At 34.6% G+C, this 19,849-nt stretch overlaps 1 protein-coding gene across 1 annotated transcript in view; it reads left to right on the forward strand.

The window, feature by feature from the left end:
* RALGAPA1 (Ral GTPase activating protein catalytic alpha subunit 1) overlaps positions 1–19,849 on the forward strand; it is a gene marked incomplete at its 5' end in the record, with an annotated part of 154,894 nt that overhangs the window by 28,803 nt on the left and 106,242 nt on the right. Inside the window, 8 exons of the mRNA XM_021706446.1 lie at positions 1,734–1,858; positions 2,803–3,019; positions 3,958–4,134; positions 9,854–10,006; positions 13,182–13,375; positions 13,623–13,721; positions 14,651–14,806; positions 16,080–16,208. Of these exons, the coding sequence (XP_021562121.1) occupies positions 1,734–1,858; positions 2,803–3,019; positions 3,958–4,134; positions 9,854–10,006; positions 13,182–13,375; positions 13,623–13,721; positions 14,651–14,806; positions 16,080–16,208 (1,250 nt within the window). The remainder of the gene's footprint in view (positions 1–1,733; positions 1,859–2,802; positions 3,020–3,957; positions 4,135–9,853; positions 10,007–13,181; positions 13,376–13,622; positions 13,722–14,650; positions 14,807–16,079; positions 16,209–19,849) is intronic.

The raw sequence follows: 19,849 nt of genomic DNA on the forward strand, positions 1-19,849 counted from the left end.
AACTGAAGCAAGCTATAAGCAATCAAAAAGCTTTGGGATGGTCACTGCTTTCTCTCTGTTTGGTTATGCATGCGCCTTTTTCCCAGCTGTATTTTTCCCAGCATAAAATGTTTGTTTAAATTACTAATTTCCCTTATAAGGCATTTAGTTAAACCTCTTTGCTGCTGAACAACAACATAGGAAAGAGTAAGCTAATAGGAAAATTTTAATGACCTTTCAAATCCTGCCTAGATCAAATGTTTTTCTGAGTGTGCCACATGAGTCTTGAAATTAAGTTGACTGAGGGGTTGTTAGGCTTTCTTCCCTGCCCCACTAAAGTTTATCTTTAAAAGGGCACCAGCTATTATCTAATTGAGGTCATTTATTTTTTACTACTGATTTATTTGGTTTTATATTTTTTCTTGATGGGAAGTTATTTTGATATCTAATGATAGAAATTAAATTCCTACAACCAGCACCAACATTATAGTTAACTATCATTGAAGAGGGGATTATTTCTTAAATCTCAAAGTGAATTATTTAAGCCATTTCCAAACATGCTGTAGCTTTTTAGTTTTGCATTCATTTGTGTAGAATGCAAGTTATGTCATCGAAACACTTATCATTCTTTTTTTTTTTTGAGATTTTTAGATGTGCATAAAGGTTTCATGATAGCCAATAATTTAGATATGGAACCTCTATGGACAGATTACAGAAAGAAAGCAAGATTGTGGTAACTGTTTTCTCTTGATTCAAAGTTAAGATAACTTTACAGATATAGAAAATTAACTTTCAGCAGTAAGGTAGGTTTTGATTTTATTTGTTTTAACATGATTTTGTTAGCATGATTAACAACGCTGTATAATGCATCTTGCATTGAGCCATTAATGCCACCTGAGGGCAGTATTTGACAGCTTAGCAAAGCCTGGCCAGTAATATAAAGATAATGGTATTTCACAATGAGCTTCTGACCAGTGTATTTTCTTAACCTCAAATGCTTCGTAGTTTATTAGTAATATAAACAGTGTTGATTTTATTTTCATCGCAGATAAATTATCTTTTCAGTACTATAATAATGACATATATAATTTATTTTCTATAAATTAGTTTCTCAAGTTAAAACTTTCTTGATAAGGTAAATAATGAAAATAAATGTAGTCATAAAGAAATAAAAATAACTATTTGGGTTTTTGTTACTAAAGAAAATCCTTTGTGCAAATAAACTTTTTTTTCCTTAAAGCATTACAATTAGATTTTATAATGACTAGAAACAACATGTTGTATAAAAATCATATAATTTTTACTTATAAATATTCAAACTTAAATGCATTTGTGTCCCACTGAGTTTTGCATTGAATCAAAGTATATATTCCCTGAAAATATTCTTTGGGGAAAAATGGAATTATAATATCAAGACTTTAAATAGAATCATAGAGGCAGGAAAAAAAGATAAATATACCAGTTTCTTTATAGGCAATATTAACCTAACTTCAACTAGTGCTTATCTATAAGCTTTCTTGCTATTTAAGGTTATACTGAAGATTGACTAACATCTGCTTACTTAAATAAAGTAAATACCAATTTACTAATTCTTAAAATTAAATCTAAAAGAAGAGAAATTATTTATAAATGCATGTTTGGCGAATAATTGATATGCCATAGGTAATTTATTTTGGGTTGTTTTTGTTTGTTTCAAATTTAGAAAATGCAGTTAAGTTTTTCCTCACTATATATAGTTATTTATTTATTTTTAGTCAATAAAGAGGACATGAGCCCAAAACTGCCTCCTCTTAATAGTGATATTGGCAGCAGCAGTGCTAATGTTCCTGATCTGATGGATGAGTTTATAGCAGAACGACTTCGCAGTGGCAATGCCTCAGTAAGTTTCACTTTATTAATTTGGTTTTATAGAGGCGGGGAGACAAACCAACAGATACATACCTGTGTACATATATTTGTGTACATATATAATGTATATATGGAAATTTTTATTAAAACAGCCTTTCCCAAAAATTTAACCTTTTTTTAAGATTTTTAAAATTATACTTTTGTAATATTTTTAAACCTAAAGACATAAAACAAGCAGGCTTGTACAGGGTGAAAGTCTGTGCAAGTACACAGATATAAGACACTGCCTTCCTAGTCCCCTCCTTTTTTTATCTTTGTTCGTAAGTTACTCTGGTGCCAGCTGTTAGCCCCCAATAGGAAGGATAAGCCCGCTCCCATAGTTTAGATAGGACAAATATTGCTTAATTATTTTAGATAACTTTGGAAGAGATTTAAAAGTTATCTTTTTCTTGACTGTTAGGATTATGGTAAAATGAAAATAGACCCTATTTTATCCCAAATAATGCTTAATTAGTAAGAAAATGGTCATATTCATTTGGTTTTCAGCTTCTCTAACTTCAGTTGTTTTTCTTGAGTAAGTAAAAACCATTATAGAACAACATCTTTGTCATCATACTTCCTTCTTTCCCACTGTCTTTTCTGTTTGCTTCTTTTTTTCCCCACTTAGATACTTTGCTTTTACTGTGGTTTTACTTTTCAGCTGTTTTAGCGTATATTCACTGCATGGATCCTATTGAGGCTTAAGAGTCTCAGGCCCAGCGCCATCTGATATTTGCTTTAGAAAGACCAATAGGTTAGGCTCCCCCCCATGCAATTTATACACAGATTGTTCAGTGAGTGTTTCCCTCCTCCTATTTCAGACTCTAAATCATAGCATTTATTGAGATGATTATCTTGGACATTAAAGGTTTCAGATGCTTAATGAGAGTGAAATATTCTTTTTCTTAATGGTAAAGTATTTTTTTGAATTTTTAGACTATGACAAGAAGAGGAAGTAGTCCAGGCAGCCTCGAAATTCCCAAAGATCTCCCTGATATTCTAAATAAGCAGAACCAGATGCGCCCTATTGATGATCCTGGTGTGCCCTCAGAATGGACTTCTCCTGCCAGTGCAGGGAGCAGTGATCTTATCAGCTCAGATAGTCATTCGGATTCTTTCAGCGCTTTCCAATATGATGGCCGAAAGTTTGACAGCAAGTATCTTTCTCTATTTGAATAGAGTGTTTTATGTTGATTGTCTTCTGTTTGAGACTGACTTATGGCTTATGTAGCCATTTCCTTCCTCTCTGATGTTACTTAGACAGTGATTCCCACATGTGCTAAAAATATGATTTTTTAGAGATGGGGTCTTGCTGTGTTGCCCAGTCTGGTTTTAAACTTCTGACCTCAAGCTGTCTTCCCACCTCAGCCTCCTGAGTGGCTATGATTACAGACATGAGCCATTGCTTCCATCCTCACTGATTTTAATTTTCAGTGAAATTGTAAAGGAAGTTTGAGGGAATTACCTCCAGTTGAGACCTCTTTATTTTGCCAAACTGAGAGCATTTAAAACCCCAAAACCAATGTTCTTTCATAAAATAAATGGCCTTCTTAAGACCAAAAAATGTAGAAAGGAAAATAACTTAGAATGGACCTGATATTATTACAATAAAGGACAGTCATAATTATGAGTTGGTGCTGTTTCTTGCACTCATGTTTGAGAACTAAATATTTGGATTATGTTCAGTGCTACAGTACCCAGAACTTCCTGATATAATTGTTTCATGTTAAAATAACATCATTGATGCCATACTGTTACTATTTTGTAGTAATTCTGTATTGCACCTGAAAGTCAGTGAAGGACACCCAAATTTTTAAAAAGAAAGGAACCTTAGGAACTAAGCTTGTGAAGAACTGGGCAATGCAGTGGAGAATTACATGTTTCTTCTCCTCATGGCTTATACACTACTCTGATCTAATTGTAATCTTCAAAGTGTCAATATTATCTACACTTGCCTGAGTGGTATGTAAATAGAATAGATTTGTGGGAAGTGTTACTGTTTGGTCATTTTGATGACTTAGCTGTGTCTCTTTTATAAATATTTGTGTTTTGTAACTGGGACTCATATACTAACATTTCTTTTTCCCATAGATTTTGGCTTTGGAGCTGATACTGGGGTTGTATCCTCTGCTGATATGGATTCAAGTTCTGGCCATCATCAGAATGCTGAAGAGCAGGAAGTGGCTAGTCTAACTACTCTTCATATAGATTCTGAAACAAGCAGTCTTAATCAACAAGCCTTCTCTGCTGAAGTTGCAACAATTACTGGTAAAGTTATTCAAGAGAATGTATTTCTTAAATGTATCTTTAAACCTCCAAAGAATCTGATTAGAATTTTATTTAAGAGGTTTTAACTGTTACTTATTATTAAGTATTTTTTTCACTTATCTTTATTTAACGGTACATTAAAATTATTTCTTGTCCTGGAGTCCACTTGGGTAAGTTTCAGGGGACTCTTTGAGCTCTTAATATTGTAGGATTATGTGCCGTGCATATGTGTGCACATGCGTGCGCACGCGTGCGTGTGTGTGTGTGTTTGCACTAGAGCATTTTCTGCAGTGGTTTTTAAATAGATGACTAAAAAAAGCTTAAAAGTGTACTGCACTATATATTTTTCATTGTAATTCAGAGTTAGCCTAGATTTTTTGTAGATTTCTTTGACAAATTATTTATTATAGAAAATATAAAGCACACAATACCTAATGGAAGGCCTGTTTGTCAATATACTAATATTCTCTGTTTATATAGTAATTTATGCTTTTCAGAAACTTTTTACATGTGGTCAAACCCAATCATAATGTGACGGGGGGAGGGTCTTAAGAAATTCAATCATGTTAAATGCAGTGTCACATTATTGCAGGGTTGATGCAGTAATCATAGTGAGCCTGAGCAGCTAGTGTCTTATATTTCTGGATTTCCACTCTGTGATCCAGACTCACTCTAATTTCAGCTGCAGCTTGCCCTTTAATGAGTGGTTATCCAGTACAACTCAAGTATCAGTGGGGTGATTTTTGTATCCTCTTGTTGGCTAGAACTTGCAAGACTGGAGCAGTGATTTCTGCATATCTAGAGTTATTCAAGCACATTTCCTCAGCCAGTCCAGACAGAGGAAATCGGGCCAAGACAGTACTAGGTAGGCAGGAATCCATCCTGTTTTTACATCCTGCCTCCTCTTTTCCCAGATGATAAGAACTTTAGTCTGCTCCCATTCAGAATGGGGCCTGAGTAAAGGATAGGAGCCAGTGGGGTTAGATCCACAGTCCCATAATCAAAAAGAAATAGGAGAGAAAATTTTTATTTTATAATTAACACCTTTTATTGTAGTTGGTCTTAAAAATAAATGTAAATGAAAAGATACTCAACGTTAATAATAATCAGGGAATGCAAATAAAAACACAATGAGATCCTACTCCATACATACTAAAACAACTTCAGTTAAAAACACTGACAATCAGCCGGGCTCGGTGGCTCAGCCTGAAATCCCGCGCCTTTGGGAGGCTGAGGTGAGTGGATTGCCCAAGCCCGCAGGTTCGAGACCCACCTGGGCAACTTGGTGAGACCTCATCTCTACAATAAATCAAAAATCTGCCGGGTGTGGTATCGCACGCCTGTAGTTCCAGCTCCTTGGAAGGCTGAGGCGGAAGGATCGCCAGAGCCCAGTAGGCAGAGGCTGCGGTGGCCGGGAGCGGCCACTGCATTCCAGTCTGGGCGCCAGAGTGAGACTCCAACTCAAAAAAAAAAAAAAGAGAAAACACTGACAATCCAAAGTGCGAAATGGGTGTGGAGCAACTAGAAATTTCATACATTGCTAGTGGGAATGAAAAATGGAAGAGCCACTCTGGAAAAATATGGCAGTATCTTTAAAGGGAAACATTCATTTATTATGTGACCATATTTAGGTATTTTCCTTGGACAGTTGTATGCAAAAGTTTATGTCAGTTTTATTCATAATAGCTAAAAATTAGATGTCCACCAACTGGTGAGTGGATAAACAAACTGTAGTATATTCATTCATTGAATATTCATTGAAATAATACTCAGCAATAAAAGAGTAAAATAGTAATGTATGTAAAAACGTGGACGAGTTTCCAAAACATGCAAAATAAAAGAAGTCAAATACAAAAGACTACATCATAGTGCTTTATTATCCCGTGTGTATGAAATTATAGAAAAGGTAAAACTAGTGACAGAGCAGATCAGTGCTTTCTTGGGGATAGGTGTCAGGTAAGAGGATCAACTAAAGATGGGCAAAAGAAAGCTTTTTATGTTGATAGAACTGTTGTTGTTAGTTAAGAAGTTAAAATTTTCTTCATTTTCTATAGTCACCAAAAATAAAGTTCCAAACAAAAACTCTAAAAAAAAACTTGATATGTATGGATAACTTGTTTTAAGCTTTTTGCCTTTAAATGACTTTTGGATAATTCAGCTTCTAAGAACATTTAGTATTTATGTGACCTATCTTTATTCTATCTAGTGAATATTTCTACAAGTCTGCTGGAAAGTTTTATTAGGTATTCTAATCTTGCCATTAGTATTAGTGCAGGGGCTTTGTTTAAGAAACTAAAGCAAGTTGTATTAATTTCTGTTCAAAAGACATAAAATTCAGCAGAGTACAACTCTGTATTCTAGTATACCAACTATTCAATACAGTGTTTTCTGAAGGTGAAGTTTGTATGTTATCATGCTACTAACTCAGTTATATTTTGTCAAAGGCATGTTAGTCGTCCTGAAATCTCCTGTGTTCTTACAATATAAAAATTTTCAGAAACTACAGAAAATTTAATATAAGGAGATAAGGTCATGAATAGTTTTATAAGAATAGTTTTTTTGCTTAAAAAAAAACTTTTTATAGGAAAAAGCCTGTAAGTCAGCTGTTTTAGATTTTTGTTAATAAAATTAAAGACACTAATGATTCCCTGATAGCTAATTAATGCTAATATAAAATTATTTAAAATCTTAGTCCTTAAAAATGAATCTGGGTCAAGATAATACATGGAGATAAGAGAAATGGATTTATATATCAAAGTTGATGTCTCTTTGGCATGTACTTAATAGTTTTTGATAAATATTAAGGCTATTATTCTCCACCAACGACCATAGAACATACATTCTACTCATCCTCACATGGAACATACTCTAAGATAGACCACATCCTTGGCCATAAATCAAGCATAAACAATTTCATAAAATTGAAATTTTGCCATGCACCGTCTCACAGTGGAATAAAAATAAATATCAACACCAACAAAGTTCCCCCCAAAACCCATAAAGACATGGACACTAAACAACATGATGCTAAGCAACTCCTGAGTCAACACTCCTGAGTCAACATGGAAATCAAACAGAGATTAAAAGATACCTGGAAATAAATGAAAATAAAGAAACATCTTACCAAAATCTCTGGAATGCCATGAAAGCAGTAGTAAGAGGGGAATTCATATCTCTACAAAAGGCTGTTGTTTTTATTATGCCATCTGTAGTGTGTGTGTGTACTAAAGTATAGAATCCTTAAGTTTCTATAGCTGTCCTTTAACATGTGATTTTGTACTATATGGATTTACCCAAAATCTCAAATAAGGAAAGGAAGTTTCCAACTATGTATAATAATTGAACCTAGATAAAGTCATATGATTATTCATATGATTATGGTGATCATATATGATATTCATATGGTTTTGATATGACTATAATTATTGTGATATCATGATATAGTACAGTTCTACATGTACTTTTTTAGTAGTTACTGTGTTGTTTTTGAAAATTGAATATGTAATATATGAATTCAGTTTGATGAATTAAAATAATACAAATACAGATGATCCTTGACTTACTATAGTTCAACTTAAGATTTTTCAGATTTACTATGGTGTGAAAGCAATATGCATTCAATAAAAACTGTACTTTGAGTACCCATACAACCATATTTCTGTTTACTCTCAGTACAGTATTCAGTAAATTACCTGAGATATATATAACACTACAGTGTAAAACAGGCTTTATACTAAATGATTGTGTCTAACTGTAAGCTAATGTAAATGTTTTGAGTACATTTAAGTTAGGCTAAGCTAAACTATAATGTATGGTTAGTTAGATGTATTAAATGCATTTTTTTGTTTGTTTTTTTGGAGTCGGAGTCTCACTCTGTCACCCAGGCTATAGTGCAGTGAGTGACACAATCACAGCTGCCACAGCCTCAACCTGCAGGGTTCTGGTGATCTTTCCAACTCAGTTTTACAAGTAGCTAGGACTACAAGCATGCACTATACCTGGTTAATTTTTTGCGTTTATTATAGAGATGAGGACTCACAACATTGCCCAGGCTAGTCTTGAATTCCTGAATGCAGACAATCCTTTCTCCTTGTCCTCCCAAAGTGCTGTGATTGTAGACTTGAGCCACCATGCCTGGCCTAAATGCATTTTTGCGTTATCATTTTTTTTTTCTTTCTTGAGTCAGAGTCTTACTCTCTCCCAGGCTGGAGTGCAGTGGCACACTCATGGCCACCACAGCTCGACCTGCTGGGCTTAGGCGATCTTCCCAAGTAGCTGGAACCCCAGATGTACGCCACCATGCCAGGCTAATTTTTTTATTTATTGTAGAGACGAGGTCTTGCCAAGTTGCCCAGGCTGGTCTTGAACCCCTGGGGTCAGGCATTCCTCTCACCTTGACCTCCCAAAGTGCTGCGATTGTAGGCTTGAACCACTGCACCCGGCCAAGTTACCATATTTTTTAACTTACAGTAGGTCTCTCAGGATATAACCTGTAAGTTGAGGATCATTTGCATGTATTTAATTTATGTTGGTTGTTTACTGTATAGAAAGAGGTAATAGGGGCAGGGTTTTACAATTATTGAGTTCAGATAATTGATATTTTTCTGCTACAAGATGGATTAAAATAAAAAGATCTAATGTCTTAACTATTTGCATGGTACTACAAGTCATGTACAACTACACCCACCACTAGTTGTTCTTTACAGCATTAATTTATGCTGTACACCATTTAACAAAAGAACCCACTATGTGCCAGATACTGTACTAGGCACTAGCAATACTATGGTATAAAATAGATATAATTCCTATTTTTACAGTGTTTATATTTTACTGAGGAATATTTAAAATTTAACAGTCAGTCTCAAGTCAGGGTGACAAATGCTCTAATATAGAGGTTCAAGGTTCAGCCAGAGTATATGGCAGAGACTCAGTAATCATACTTGGCAGGATTGGGAGAAGGCTTCTCAGGAAGCGGTGTATAAACTGAGGCCTGAAAAACAAAAGTTAACCAGGGCTAAAAGAAGATGATTAGGACTTCATGCAAAGGAAAAAATGAGGGAAAAGCCCAAGGTATGATGCATTCTAATACATTTAAGTAGTTTACTTTCTATGACTACAGCACAAAAGTTCTAAGTGTATTTTGGAGAGATAAGAACGTTGCAGAGACTTGAAAACCATATTAAGAAATTTGGGCTTATGCTGAGGACAGTAAGGAGTCATTGAAGGATTATAAATTAGGGAATGACAGAATTAAATTAGATTTTTAGATCTGAGTGGATTGGGAGGGGGCAGTTCAGTTGTAGGAGAGAGTGAAAGACTGGCATGACTAGCAATGATAGTCACATATAGAACAGCAGTGAGCAAGTGCCTCCACTCTTAAGTTGTCTCAAGTCTGAAGTAAGTGAACTAGAGTGACAGTGCATACCGGAGTTTCTATAACTGGGCCAGTAATAGAAGTAGATATTCTCGTTCTTAACTGATGGCTCCTGTTACCCAGTACATTCAGTTTTGATTTTATACTAGTCCCATAGGTAGACATGAGATTAGACTCCCAGATACAAAAACTTATGCGTATTGCAATTTGATTGACCTCTTTGGCTAATTTATAACTGGTTTTTTCTTTCATTGTTTAAAATTTATCAGAATTTTAAGTATTACATCTTCAGTGTAGGGTATTGTGTATACCCTTTATGGTAACTTTATGAAATTACATTTACAGGTTCAGAAAGTGCCTCCCCAGTCCATTCACCTCTGGGATCCAGGTCACAGACACCTTCCCCTTCCACACTGAATATAGATCACATGGAACAAAAGGATCTGCAGCTTGATGAGAAGCTCCACCACTCTGTTCTTCAGACGCCAGATGATCTAGGCAATATTTGGAAATGAGATATTTGCCTTTTTTTTTCTTTTAGGACATTAGTGTCAGGAGATCACAAATAAGGCATCTTAAACTTGATTATGTATGATTATTATAAATCTTTTGAGCTTTTCTAAGGTTTTTTGAAATTTGTTAATATAACATTTTTTTCCTGTTCTTAAAGATATTTATAGTCTGATTTTTGTTCATTTTATTATAATTCGTTACAGTCCTAGAATTAGTGATTGCATTATTTTTGAGTGTTGTATTATCGTTAATTGGCATAATACTGTTTCCTAAAACAGGAAATACATAGTATTTGACATTATTTTTAATCTTATATCTGAAGAACCTGACTCACAGGAGATAATAGTAGTAGTATCACTTGTTAATCAGGCTTTCAGTGAGACAGTTTATCAAATCAATAATTTTTTTTATTGATTTCGATTCTGCAAATATATCAACTAAATGTAATTTAGAAGTAGATGGTCCAAATGAACTATTTTTAAGTAAAGATTAAAAAGTGACTTGGTGGTCAGACACAGTAGCTCAACTTGTATCCTAGCACTTTGGGAAGTCAAGGAGGGGGAATTGCTTGAACTCAGAAGTTCGAGATCAGCTTGGGCAACATAGCAAGACTTCATCTCTACAAAAAATTTTTTAAATAGCCAGTTGTGGTAGTGTGTGTCTGTAGTCTCAGCCACTCAGGAGACTGAGGCAGGAGGCTCACTTGACACCAAGAGTTCAAGGCTGCAGTGAGTGGTGATTGTGCCAGCCTGGGAGACACAGCAAGACCCATCTCTTAAAAAAAAAAAAAAAAAAAAAAAAAAAAAAAAGGGCCATTGTCTTGCTATGGTCTGGTCATGTTTCTTTTGCACTATGGCCAGGCCACATTTTCCTAAGCTTTGGCCCTCTCTCCTACCTTGGAGAGGTAAATCTCAATATCTATCTCTCTCTCTCTCTGACTTACTTTCTAAATAAACTATATTTTCCAGTCTCAAAACAAAATAAAAGTGACTTGAGAAACCTTATTTTGCTAAATCCTACTTGATGTGACACGCATTGGGAGATATTTTACAAATAAGCCAAAAACTTTGGCCTGAGACATTAGTTGATGAGATACTTACAGTGAATAAAGAACCAGTTTTCTCTCTGACCAAAGGAAGAGATTTAAAGCCACATGACTTCTGGACTTTTTTTTTGAGTCAGGGTCTCACTCTCACCCGGGTTGAAGTACAGCCTCGACCCCCTGGGCTCTGGTGATCCTTCCACAAATCAGCATTCCAAATAGCTGGAACTACAGGCACATGCTACTGTGCCCCGCTAATTTTTTTATTTTTATTTTTTTGTAGAGACTAGGTTTCACTATGTTTCTTAAGCTGGTTTTGACCTTCTGGGCTTAAGCAGACCCCTCACCTCCGCTCCCCAAAGTGCTGGGATTACAGGCATGAGCCTGTGTAGTGGACTTTCTTTAAGGGGTTCATTCCTTGATAAACAGTTACCTTGCAATTGCATAACCCTAATTTTCTAGTTTGTGGATTATTTCTGACCTTTTCTTCCTTTTGGCATGCAATTGTTTGTTTACAATTCTTTCTTCAACATTTAGGAAATAATTTCAAACTTTACTGAAAAGTTGCAAGACCAGTAAAATGAGCATCCATAAATCTTCACACAAATTAACCAATTGTGAATATGTTGCCACTTTGTATCGACATACATACATAAAAAATCTTGCCCCCCCTTTTGCCGAGCCATGTAAGAGAGAATTGCAAATGTCAGATTTTTCAAACCTAAATGCTTCCATAGGTATGACCTCAGAAAAAAATGTATGTTTCCTACATAACCACAATATAATGACTGCATTCAGGATATTTAGCATAGATACGTTACTGTTATTTTAATCTATAGTTAGATGTTCTTAAATGTCTCAATATTATCCTCTGTAGCTACCCCACACCATCAGCAACCCAATGTAGAATTTAATCAAGGACCACACATTGTTGCTTGCTTTTCAGTCTTTTAAAAATTTTTTTAGCTTTACTTTGAAAAGTATAAGTTAGATACATCACTTGACTTAAATCTGTAGACTGCTCTAAAGTAGGGAGGTATTAACAACAATGGTTAAAACTTCAGTGTTTTGTTGGGGGCTTTTTGTTTGTTTGATTTAATGACCTCACACAGAAGCCTACTTTTTTTATTATGGAGAAAGACTAATTATTTAGTACCAGTTTGATAGTACAATCAGTTAAAGAGAAATGAAATATTAGGAGTAAAGGATGTACATATACTAGCAATGAGTTTATAAATTCTCAATAAATTGGAGTTTTATGATTTTTCATGCTTGATAATATAAACTCCACGATTCTTTCAGTCTACAGAACTTTTTATTTCTAGTGTTCTTTAGATACACGAGCATTTTTATTGACTTTTTAATGATTTTCTATGACCTTTTCCACTATACAGAATAATGTAGAATAATGGGAGTTTTTTTTGAAGATGGAAGACTCTTTTACAGATGAGGAAATGTAGCCTTAGCAAGGTTATTAAGTTACTTGTACAACATATGATTAGTGACAGAAGTGAGACTAAAACCAGGGTACCTGTATTTCTTACTTATAATCTTGCCAATGTAAATAGGAAGAAGAAATGTAATTATGGTAATTTTTATTATTTTAAACTTTTAATACAATTTTTCCCCATACCATTGTGATACCTCTTTTAATACTAGGTTAATTGTGAATATAAAATATATATTTCTTTGTAAGATTTAGCTACAAAGAAAGAGGCTTATGAAGACTTTCTACAGGATCTACTTTCAGCCTTAGGTTTTGTCTTAATTTGATGCTATAACCTGAGGTAGCTATTACATATTATAAGTGAGAATATGTGCTTATTAATATAATATTTATATCAAACATAGATTTATCTATCTGCAGATGCACAGTGAATAGTAGTTGCATTATTTCTTCCTAGATAGAAGCACTATTGAAAACATAATTATTGCCATAATAAGGAATTATAAACCAGTGAGGTTTTGACCTTATCAGGAAAAAGTAACATTAATGGACATTGACATTTCTTTTATTCACTTTTGTAGATATTTAAGATTAATTTAACTTGGCTCTTTTGAGTTTTTGTGGTCCATTACTGACACTATTACTAACAGCACTGTATCTTTTTTCCATAGAAATCAGTGAATTTCCATCTGAATGTTGTAGTGTGATGGCAGGGGGTACTCTTACTGGATGGCATGCTGATGTTGCTACTGTAATGTGGCGAAGAATGCTAGGCATTTTGGGTGATGTCAATGCAATTATGGATCCTGAAATACATGCTCAAGTCTTTGATTACCTCTGTGAACTGTGGCAGAATCTAGCTAAGGTAAAAATAAATAAAGGATATAAGGGGAGAAAAATAAAAATAAGGTGTTAAGACATACAAGAGGACTTAGACAACATTGTTATCCCCCTCCTACTATAGTAAACCCAGCATGGTGAAGTCACTTAACAGTAGTCAGATATTTGGTTAGTGGTAAAACTGTATTTGAACTTTAGTTTAAGTAAAGCAAACAGGAAGAGAGAATAGTTTTCATAGGGTTTTCTTTTTTCCTTTTATTTGAAAATTACAGATTAGAGATAACCTTGGCATTTCAACTGATAATCTGACTTCCCCTTCTCCACCTGTTTTAATTCCTCCACTGAGAATTCTTACACCATGGCTTTTTAAGGTAAGCTTAATATATGAAATGTAGTTTAAGATTTTCATTTAGTTGCTCTTAAACAATTGGCAGAAATCTGAGCTATTATACAGTCTTCTAGAGCAGCAGTCCCCAATCTTTTTGGCATCAGGGAGGTAGTTTCGGGATGATTCAAGTACATTACATTTCAAGTATATTACATTAATTATGCACTTTATTTCTGTTATTATTATTATTACATATCACCACCTCAGCTCCACCTTATATAATCAGGCATTGGATTCTCATAAGGAGCACACGTCCTAGATGTGCAAGTGACAGCAGGGTTTGCACTCCTATGAGAATCTAATGCCACCACCGATCTGACAGAAGGCGAGCTCAGGCAGTAATGCAAGTGATAGGGAGCAGCTGTAAATAGAGATTAAAACTTTGCTCACTCTCCTGCCACTCATCTCCTGCTACTCATCTCTTGCTGTGCAATATGGTAGGGTTTGAGGACCCCTGTTCTAGAGGTCTTAATTTTTAACTAGTTTCCTTAGGAAGTCATTAGGCATTCTATAGGGAGGAGAGTGAGCTTGGAAAAATTATATAGGACATATCACTTTTGTTTATTTAATAAAACAATTGAGTATAGAAAGGTATATCTTTATTGTATTTAAATGAAATATAAACGTTGAGTTGTGTCAAGTAATATACTCTACATTAAAGGATTTAATTTTTTAAAATATTATTTGATATGTTTGATGCATTTTCCTGCTTGAAGCAGTTTATGGTTTGTAATCCCTTCATTGTATCACTTTGGATTAACAATAGTTCCAGTAATCCTGATTTTTAGTTCATTAAAGGAATTGGGCCAACAGAAATAAAAGAACAAATATATTGCTTGCTGTATTCAGTTGTTTAAGTATTTAACAAAGAGTATTTCTTTTTAAGTATTAAAACTCACCTTTTAATTTTAGGCAACCATGTTGACTGATAAGTATAAACAAGGTAAATTACATGCTTATAAACTTATTTGTAATACAATGAAAAGAAGACAAGATGTGTCTCCAAATAGAGATTTTCTAACACATTTCTACAATATAATGCATTGTGGATTACTTCACATTGACCAGGTAATTATATATACCTTCTAAGAAGCTATTTTAATATTTATTTGTGATTATTGAGTCTGTTTAAATCTTGACTTTTAAGGTCTAGAATTAAAATATCTGTCTTATGTAGTGGTTCATATACAGTTTGAAAAATAAACTATGACTGTAGTTAGGAGATTGAGTATTCCTCCAACTTGAAAGTTATACCATCCAGTTCATTTTTTGAAGCAGTAAACCATCCTTTGCTTAGGTTGACATCTTTATGTAATATCTCAGTATACCCATTCTTGGACATTTTGTGATTGGTACTTGCTAAATTAATATTTGAGGCATATGAATTTGCTCATCTAGTCATGCAATAGGCAGGTTTTTTCCACTTTAAGAAACAATACATCATGTTTTCTTTTTATCAGCAGTTATATTGACATAGTAGCAATTACATTAATTTGGCAGTTGTATCAGTTACAATACACATATGACCCTAAAATTTTATTACAAGGATCTTGATCTTGGCCATAAAACTAAAAAGTTTGCAAGTAATATAAACATTTTATCCCAATATGGGTAATTTTGGCTTACAGGTCATTTAGAGACCATTAAATTAATATTGAGAGATGATAATTATATCTCTCTTTCTGAAGAATGAAATAACTTCTTGCATTAATTTAAACTATTATTGCAAATAAAACGACACTCTTAATTATTAGAAAAATTAGAGAGCTTTTGTTTAAGATAAATTGGAGTAATACAACTTAATACAGTGCGTGCTTATGGTAAATTTCAGAGAGAAAGTGAAGGAATAACCAGGTTAAGAATATTTCCTTAAAAGGACCTAGCTCTAGATCTCTCAGGCCAAATAGCTATCATTATAGGACTTCAATTTATCTAAAAAAGAAAATCTTTCCAGTTGCCACATAGCAGGTCATGTGGGTTCAGAAGTGAGAATTACTACATGGAAGCAACTAGATGGTGACAGGAGAAACTACTCTGCAATTTAGTTTTGCCTTGTGTGGACCTTATATTGTTAACTCTCTGAAGCAAAGAGCCTTTCTTATTCTCGTGTGAAAAAAATATTTCATGTGTGTCAGTTAAATGAATGTGTGTTTATATTTACTTTCCTTTGATATAATGTAATATTAAACCTGGATTATTTGGAAGAATTAAAATTAGTCAACCAGTGTATAGTAATTACCTTTTTCAGTATTTCATGTATTATTTATTTTTAATGGTAGTAATTTGCTGATACCCAAGATCACATATGTGATATTCTTTTCCCTTCTTTTCTTACTCTAAGGATATTGTCAATACAATCATCAAACACTGCTCACCTCAGTTTTTTTCACTTGGTTTGCCTGGTGCCACAATGCTTATTATGGATTTTATTGTAGCAGCTGGTAGAGTTGCTTCGTCAGCTTTTCTTAACGTAAGTTGTTTCCTGTTTTTCCCATTATAACAGACTTCAGTTAGCCAGGACTCAACAAAGTTAGATGATAAAGCATAAACTAATGTTTAGGAAAATGTGCAGTTTAATTGGAATTGATTGCTTGTCCTACATTTGGAAAAAAACACAAATTCTGAAGTGTAAAAGGCACTAAAGTTATGTAGCACTAAAAGCAGTAAAATCTGATAAGCAAAACAGAGCTTAAAGTTAAGGAAGTCTAATGAAACAGGGAAGGAAGAAACCAAAGAAATGGCAAAAGAGAAGTAAGAAACTGGTGATATATGTGTATCAAAGCATCATATTGTACACCTTGAATAGATTCAGTCTTTAACAATTCAGATTTGTTTTGTTTTGTTTAATTCATATTCTCCCTCTGTCACGTAGACTGGAGTACAGTGGCATGACCATGGCTCACTGCAGCCTCCAAATCCTGAGCTGAGAGGATCTACCCTCCTCGGCCTCCCAAGTAACTGGGACCACAGGCGCATACCACCACACTCAGCTAATTTTTTTATTTTTTGTAGAGACAGAGTCTCACTATGTTTCCCAAGCTGGTCTTAAACTCCTGGCCTCAAACAGTTTTCCTACCTTGGCCTTCCAAAGTGCTGGAATTACAAATGTGAGTCACAATGCACAGCCAATTAAGAGGTTTTTTTGTTTGTTTTTGAGTAAGTCTCACTCTGCCCAGGCTGGAGTACAGTGGCAATGCTCATGGCCACTGCACCTCCACCTGCTGGGCTCAGGGGATCCTTCCATCTCAGCCTTTCAAGTAACTGGAACCACAGGCATGATTTTTTGATTTATTGTAGAGACAAGGTCTTGCCAACTTGTCCAGGCTGGTATCGAACCCCTGGGCTCAGGCAATCCTCTTGCCTCCGCCTCCCAAAGTGCTGGGATTATAGGCATGAGCTACTACACCTAGCTCACTTAAGTATTTTTAAATAATAAGTAAATAAACAAGCAATTGTGAGTTAGTTAACCTGGGAGGACATTATATGTTCTCACTTATAAGCGGTCCCTAACCACCTCTCATAATACTACAAAATGGGATTGGCAGTTGCTGGAGGGACGGGGACATAAAATCAGTAGGAGTGCCTGATCCCACTAATCCAGGTGAAGTGAGGTCCAATGGGAGGCCTAAAACTTCACCTGTACCTAAACCACTTGTGTACCCAATCCTGACTTGCACCCTACAACTTTAAAATAAAACAAAACAAAAAATTTATAAAAGCAAGGTCAAATTTCCCACTAGTTTTATATTGTTATTTTCTAAACCTTAAATTAAAAATAGTAAAATTTTAAAAAGGAGTAAACTAAACTCTCAAATTGCATGTGAAGATTTTTCATACAGTCGTGGAACTGTGAGACAATACTATGCAAATCGGTATAGTTGGAATATGTTCATATTTAAGTGGCAGAGGTGAGTTAGAGAGGAAGGCAGTAGCTGTGTTCACATTGCTAAAAAGGCTAGATAAAAACCTACGAGAGGAATAAGTAACTATTGAAGGATTTGAAGCAAGGAATGGCGTGATCAAATTTATATTTTGGAAAGATGATTCTGGAGCAAAGTATAAATGAGAAATAACAATTGCAAGTCTACTGGAAAAAATGTAAGGATACTTGGGAGAGAATAATACTTGTGTAGCACTTTATAACTTGAAATGCAGTTTAACATAAGTTATTTCATTTTTGAGCTACAACGGTAAAACATCAACAGTGAAATAAAAAGACTTCTATTTGGAACCTAGTTAGATGCATATTAGATATCCATGAATAGATGTCAGGAGAATAATTGCATATGCAAGTGAAGAGCTCAAGGGAGCTGTCAGGACTGAAAATATAAATCTCATAGACATAGATACAATTACCTAGAGAAAAAGTACAAATAAAAAAAAAAGAAGCAATATTTATACCCTGTTTCTCCAGTTATCTGAGAATGGTAATCATGTTTTATTCATCTTAGTGTCTTCAAGGCCTAGCACTGCGCCATGTTCAGTCAGTGCTTATTGACTGAATATATGTGTATTCAATAGCCAATATGTACTCAGCATTGTGCTGAGCTCTCTTGTGGTTATCAGACTTGTTTTCTCGTGTACAAGGTGTTCCTTTGGGAGGAATACAGAGGCATATAGAATAAGCTAGATAAGTTTTGCGCTCAAGGAGCATGTAGTACATTCCTGGGGAGGTAGAGTGTATTAACACCTGTAGATTGTAGAGCATCAAGTAGGTACCAGTAGGAGAAGCGTGGCATAATGGTTAAAAGCATGGCATCTAGAGTCTATTCTGCCTAGGTTCAGATCCCAGCTCTACCTCTTAGCTGTGTGACCTTGGGCAAATTACTTAATTTCTCTGTGTGTCAGTTTCTTTATCTCTAAAATAGAGATAACTTGCCTCATAGTATTATTTTATAAGGATTTGTTACATAGTTGAAATATTATACAACATGTTGTATGTGCAATATTAAGGTCTGTGAAATAAAATTATTTGGTAATTCAGAGAAAGGAAAGATATTGTTTGTTTAGGGATATCCTGAAGGTTTCATGCAAACTATTTATAAATAGGTCCCTGAAGATTAATGTGTTTATATAAGTGAAAATGGAGGTGAAGGAAGGTATTCCAGGCAGAAGTAAGCAGGCATAAGTAAAATGTGTTCAAAGAATGACTATTAATCTATTTTGTTTAGAAGATAGTCTGCCAAGTGTGTAGCAGAAAGAAATAACACAAAGGTACTTAATTTTTTTCAAAAAATTTTTATTGAGGTAAAATACACATATATAATTTATCATCTTTATCATTTTTAAATGTATAAATTGAATACATTTATACATTCATATTATTTTTTTCTCCTCCTTTTCCCCACTCCCTTCCCTTTTGGCCTCTGGTAACCATGAATCTAACTCTCCATCTTTATGAGATCCACTTTTTTAACTCCTGCCTATAAGTGAGAACATGTGATATTTGTCTTTCTTTGGTTGTTTTACTTAACATAGTGACCTCCAATTCTATCCATGTTGCTGCAAATGAAAGAATTTAATTTTTTTTAATAGCTAAATAATATTCCATTGTGTATATATGTATATCACATTTTCTTTATCCATTTGTCTGTTGATGGGCACTTAGGTAGATTCTATATTTGGCTATTGTGAATAGTGCTTCAGTAAACATGAGAGTGCAGATATCTCTTTGATATGTTGATTTCCTTTCTTTTGAATGTATTCCCAGTAGTGGAATTGCTGGAATGGAAGTTCTATTTTTAGTTTTGGAGGAAGCTCGTACTCCTCTCTATAGTGGCTATACTAATTTACATTCTCACCAACAGTGTGTGAGGGCTCCTCTCGGGAAGGTACTTTAGATTCTTGCAACCCAGGGTATAATCTGCACATCAGAAACATTTGGCATGATCGGGGTGCTTATTAGAAATGCAGAATCTGTGGTAACCTGGTAGCCTAATGGATAAGGCATAAGCCTACAGAAAAATCCCAAATCTCAGACCCCATCCCAGACCTACTTACTGAATCAGAATCTGCATTTTAACTAGATCACCAATGCCTGGAAAAATCATTAGTTAAAGAATAAGAAGCACTGCTTTATACTACATCTTACAAGGTCTTAAATGCCAGGGA

The sequence above is a fragment of the Carlito syrichta genome, unplaced genomic scaffold, assembly GCF_000164805.1.
Source record: "Carlito syrichta isolate Samal-C Ts95f unplaced genomic scaffold, Tarsius_syrichta-2.0.1 Scaffold315592, whole genome shotgun sequence".
NCBI lineage: Eukaryota > Metazoa > Chordata > Mammalia > Primates > Tarsiidae > Carlito > Carlito syrichta.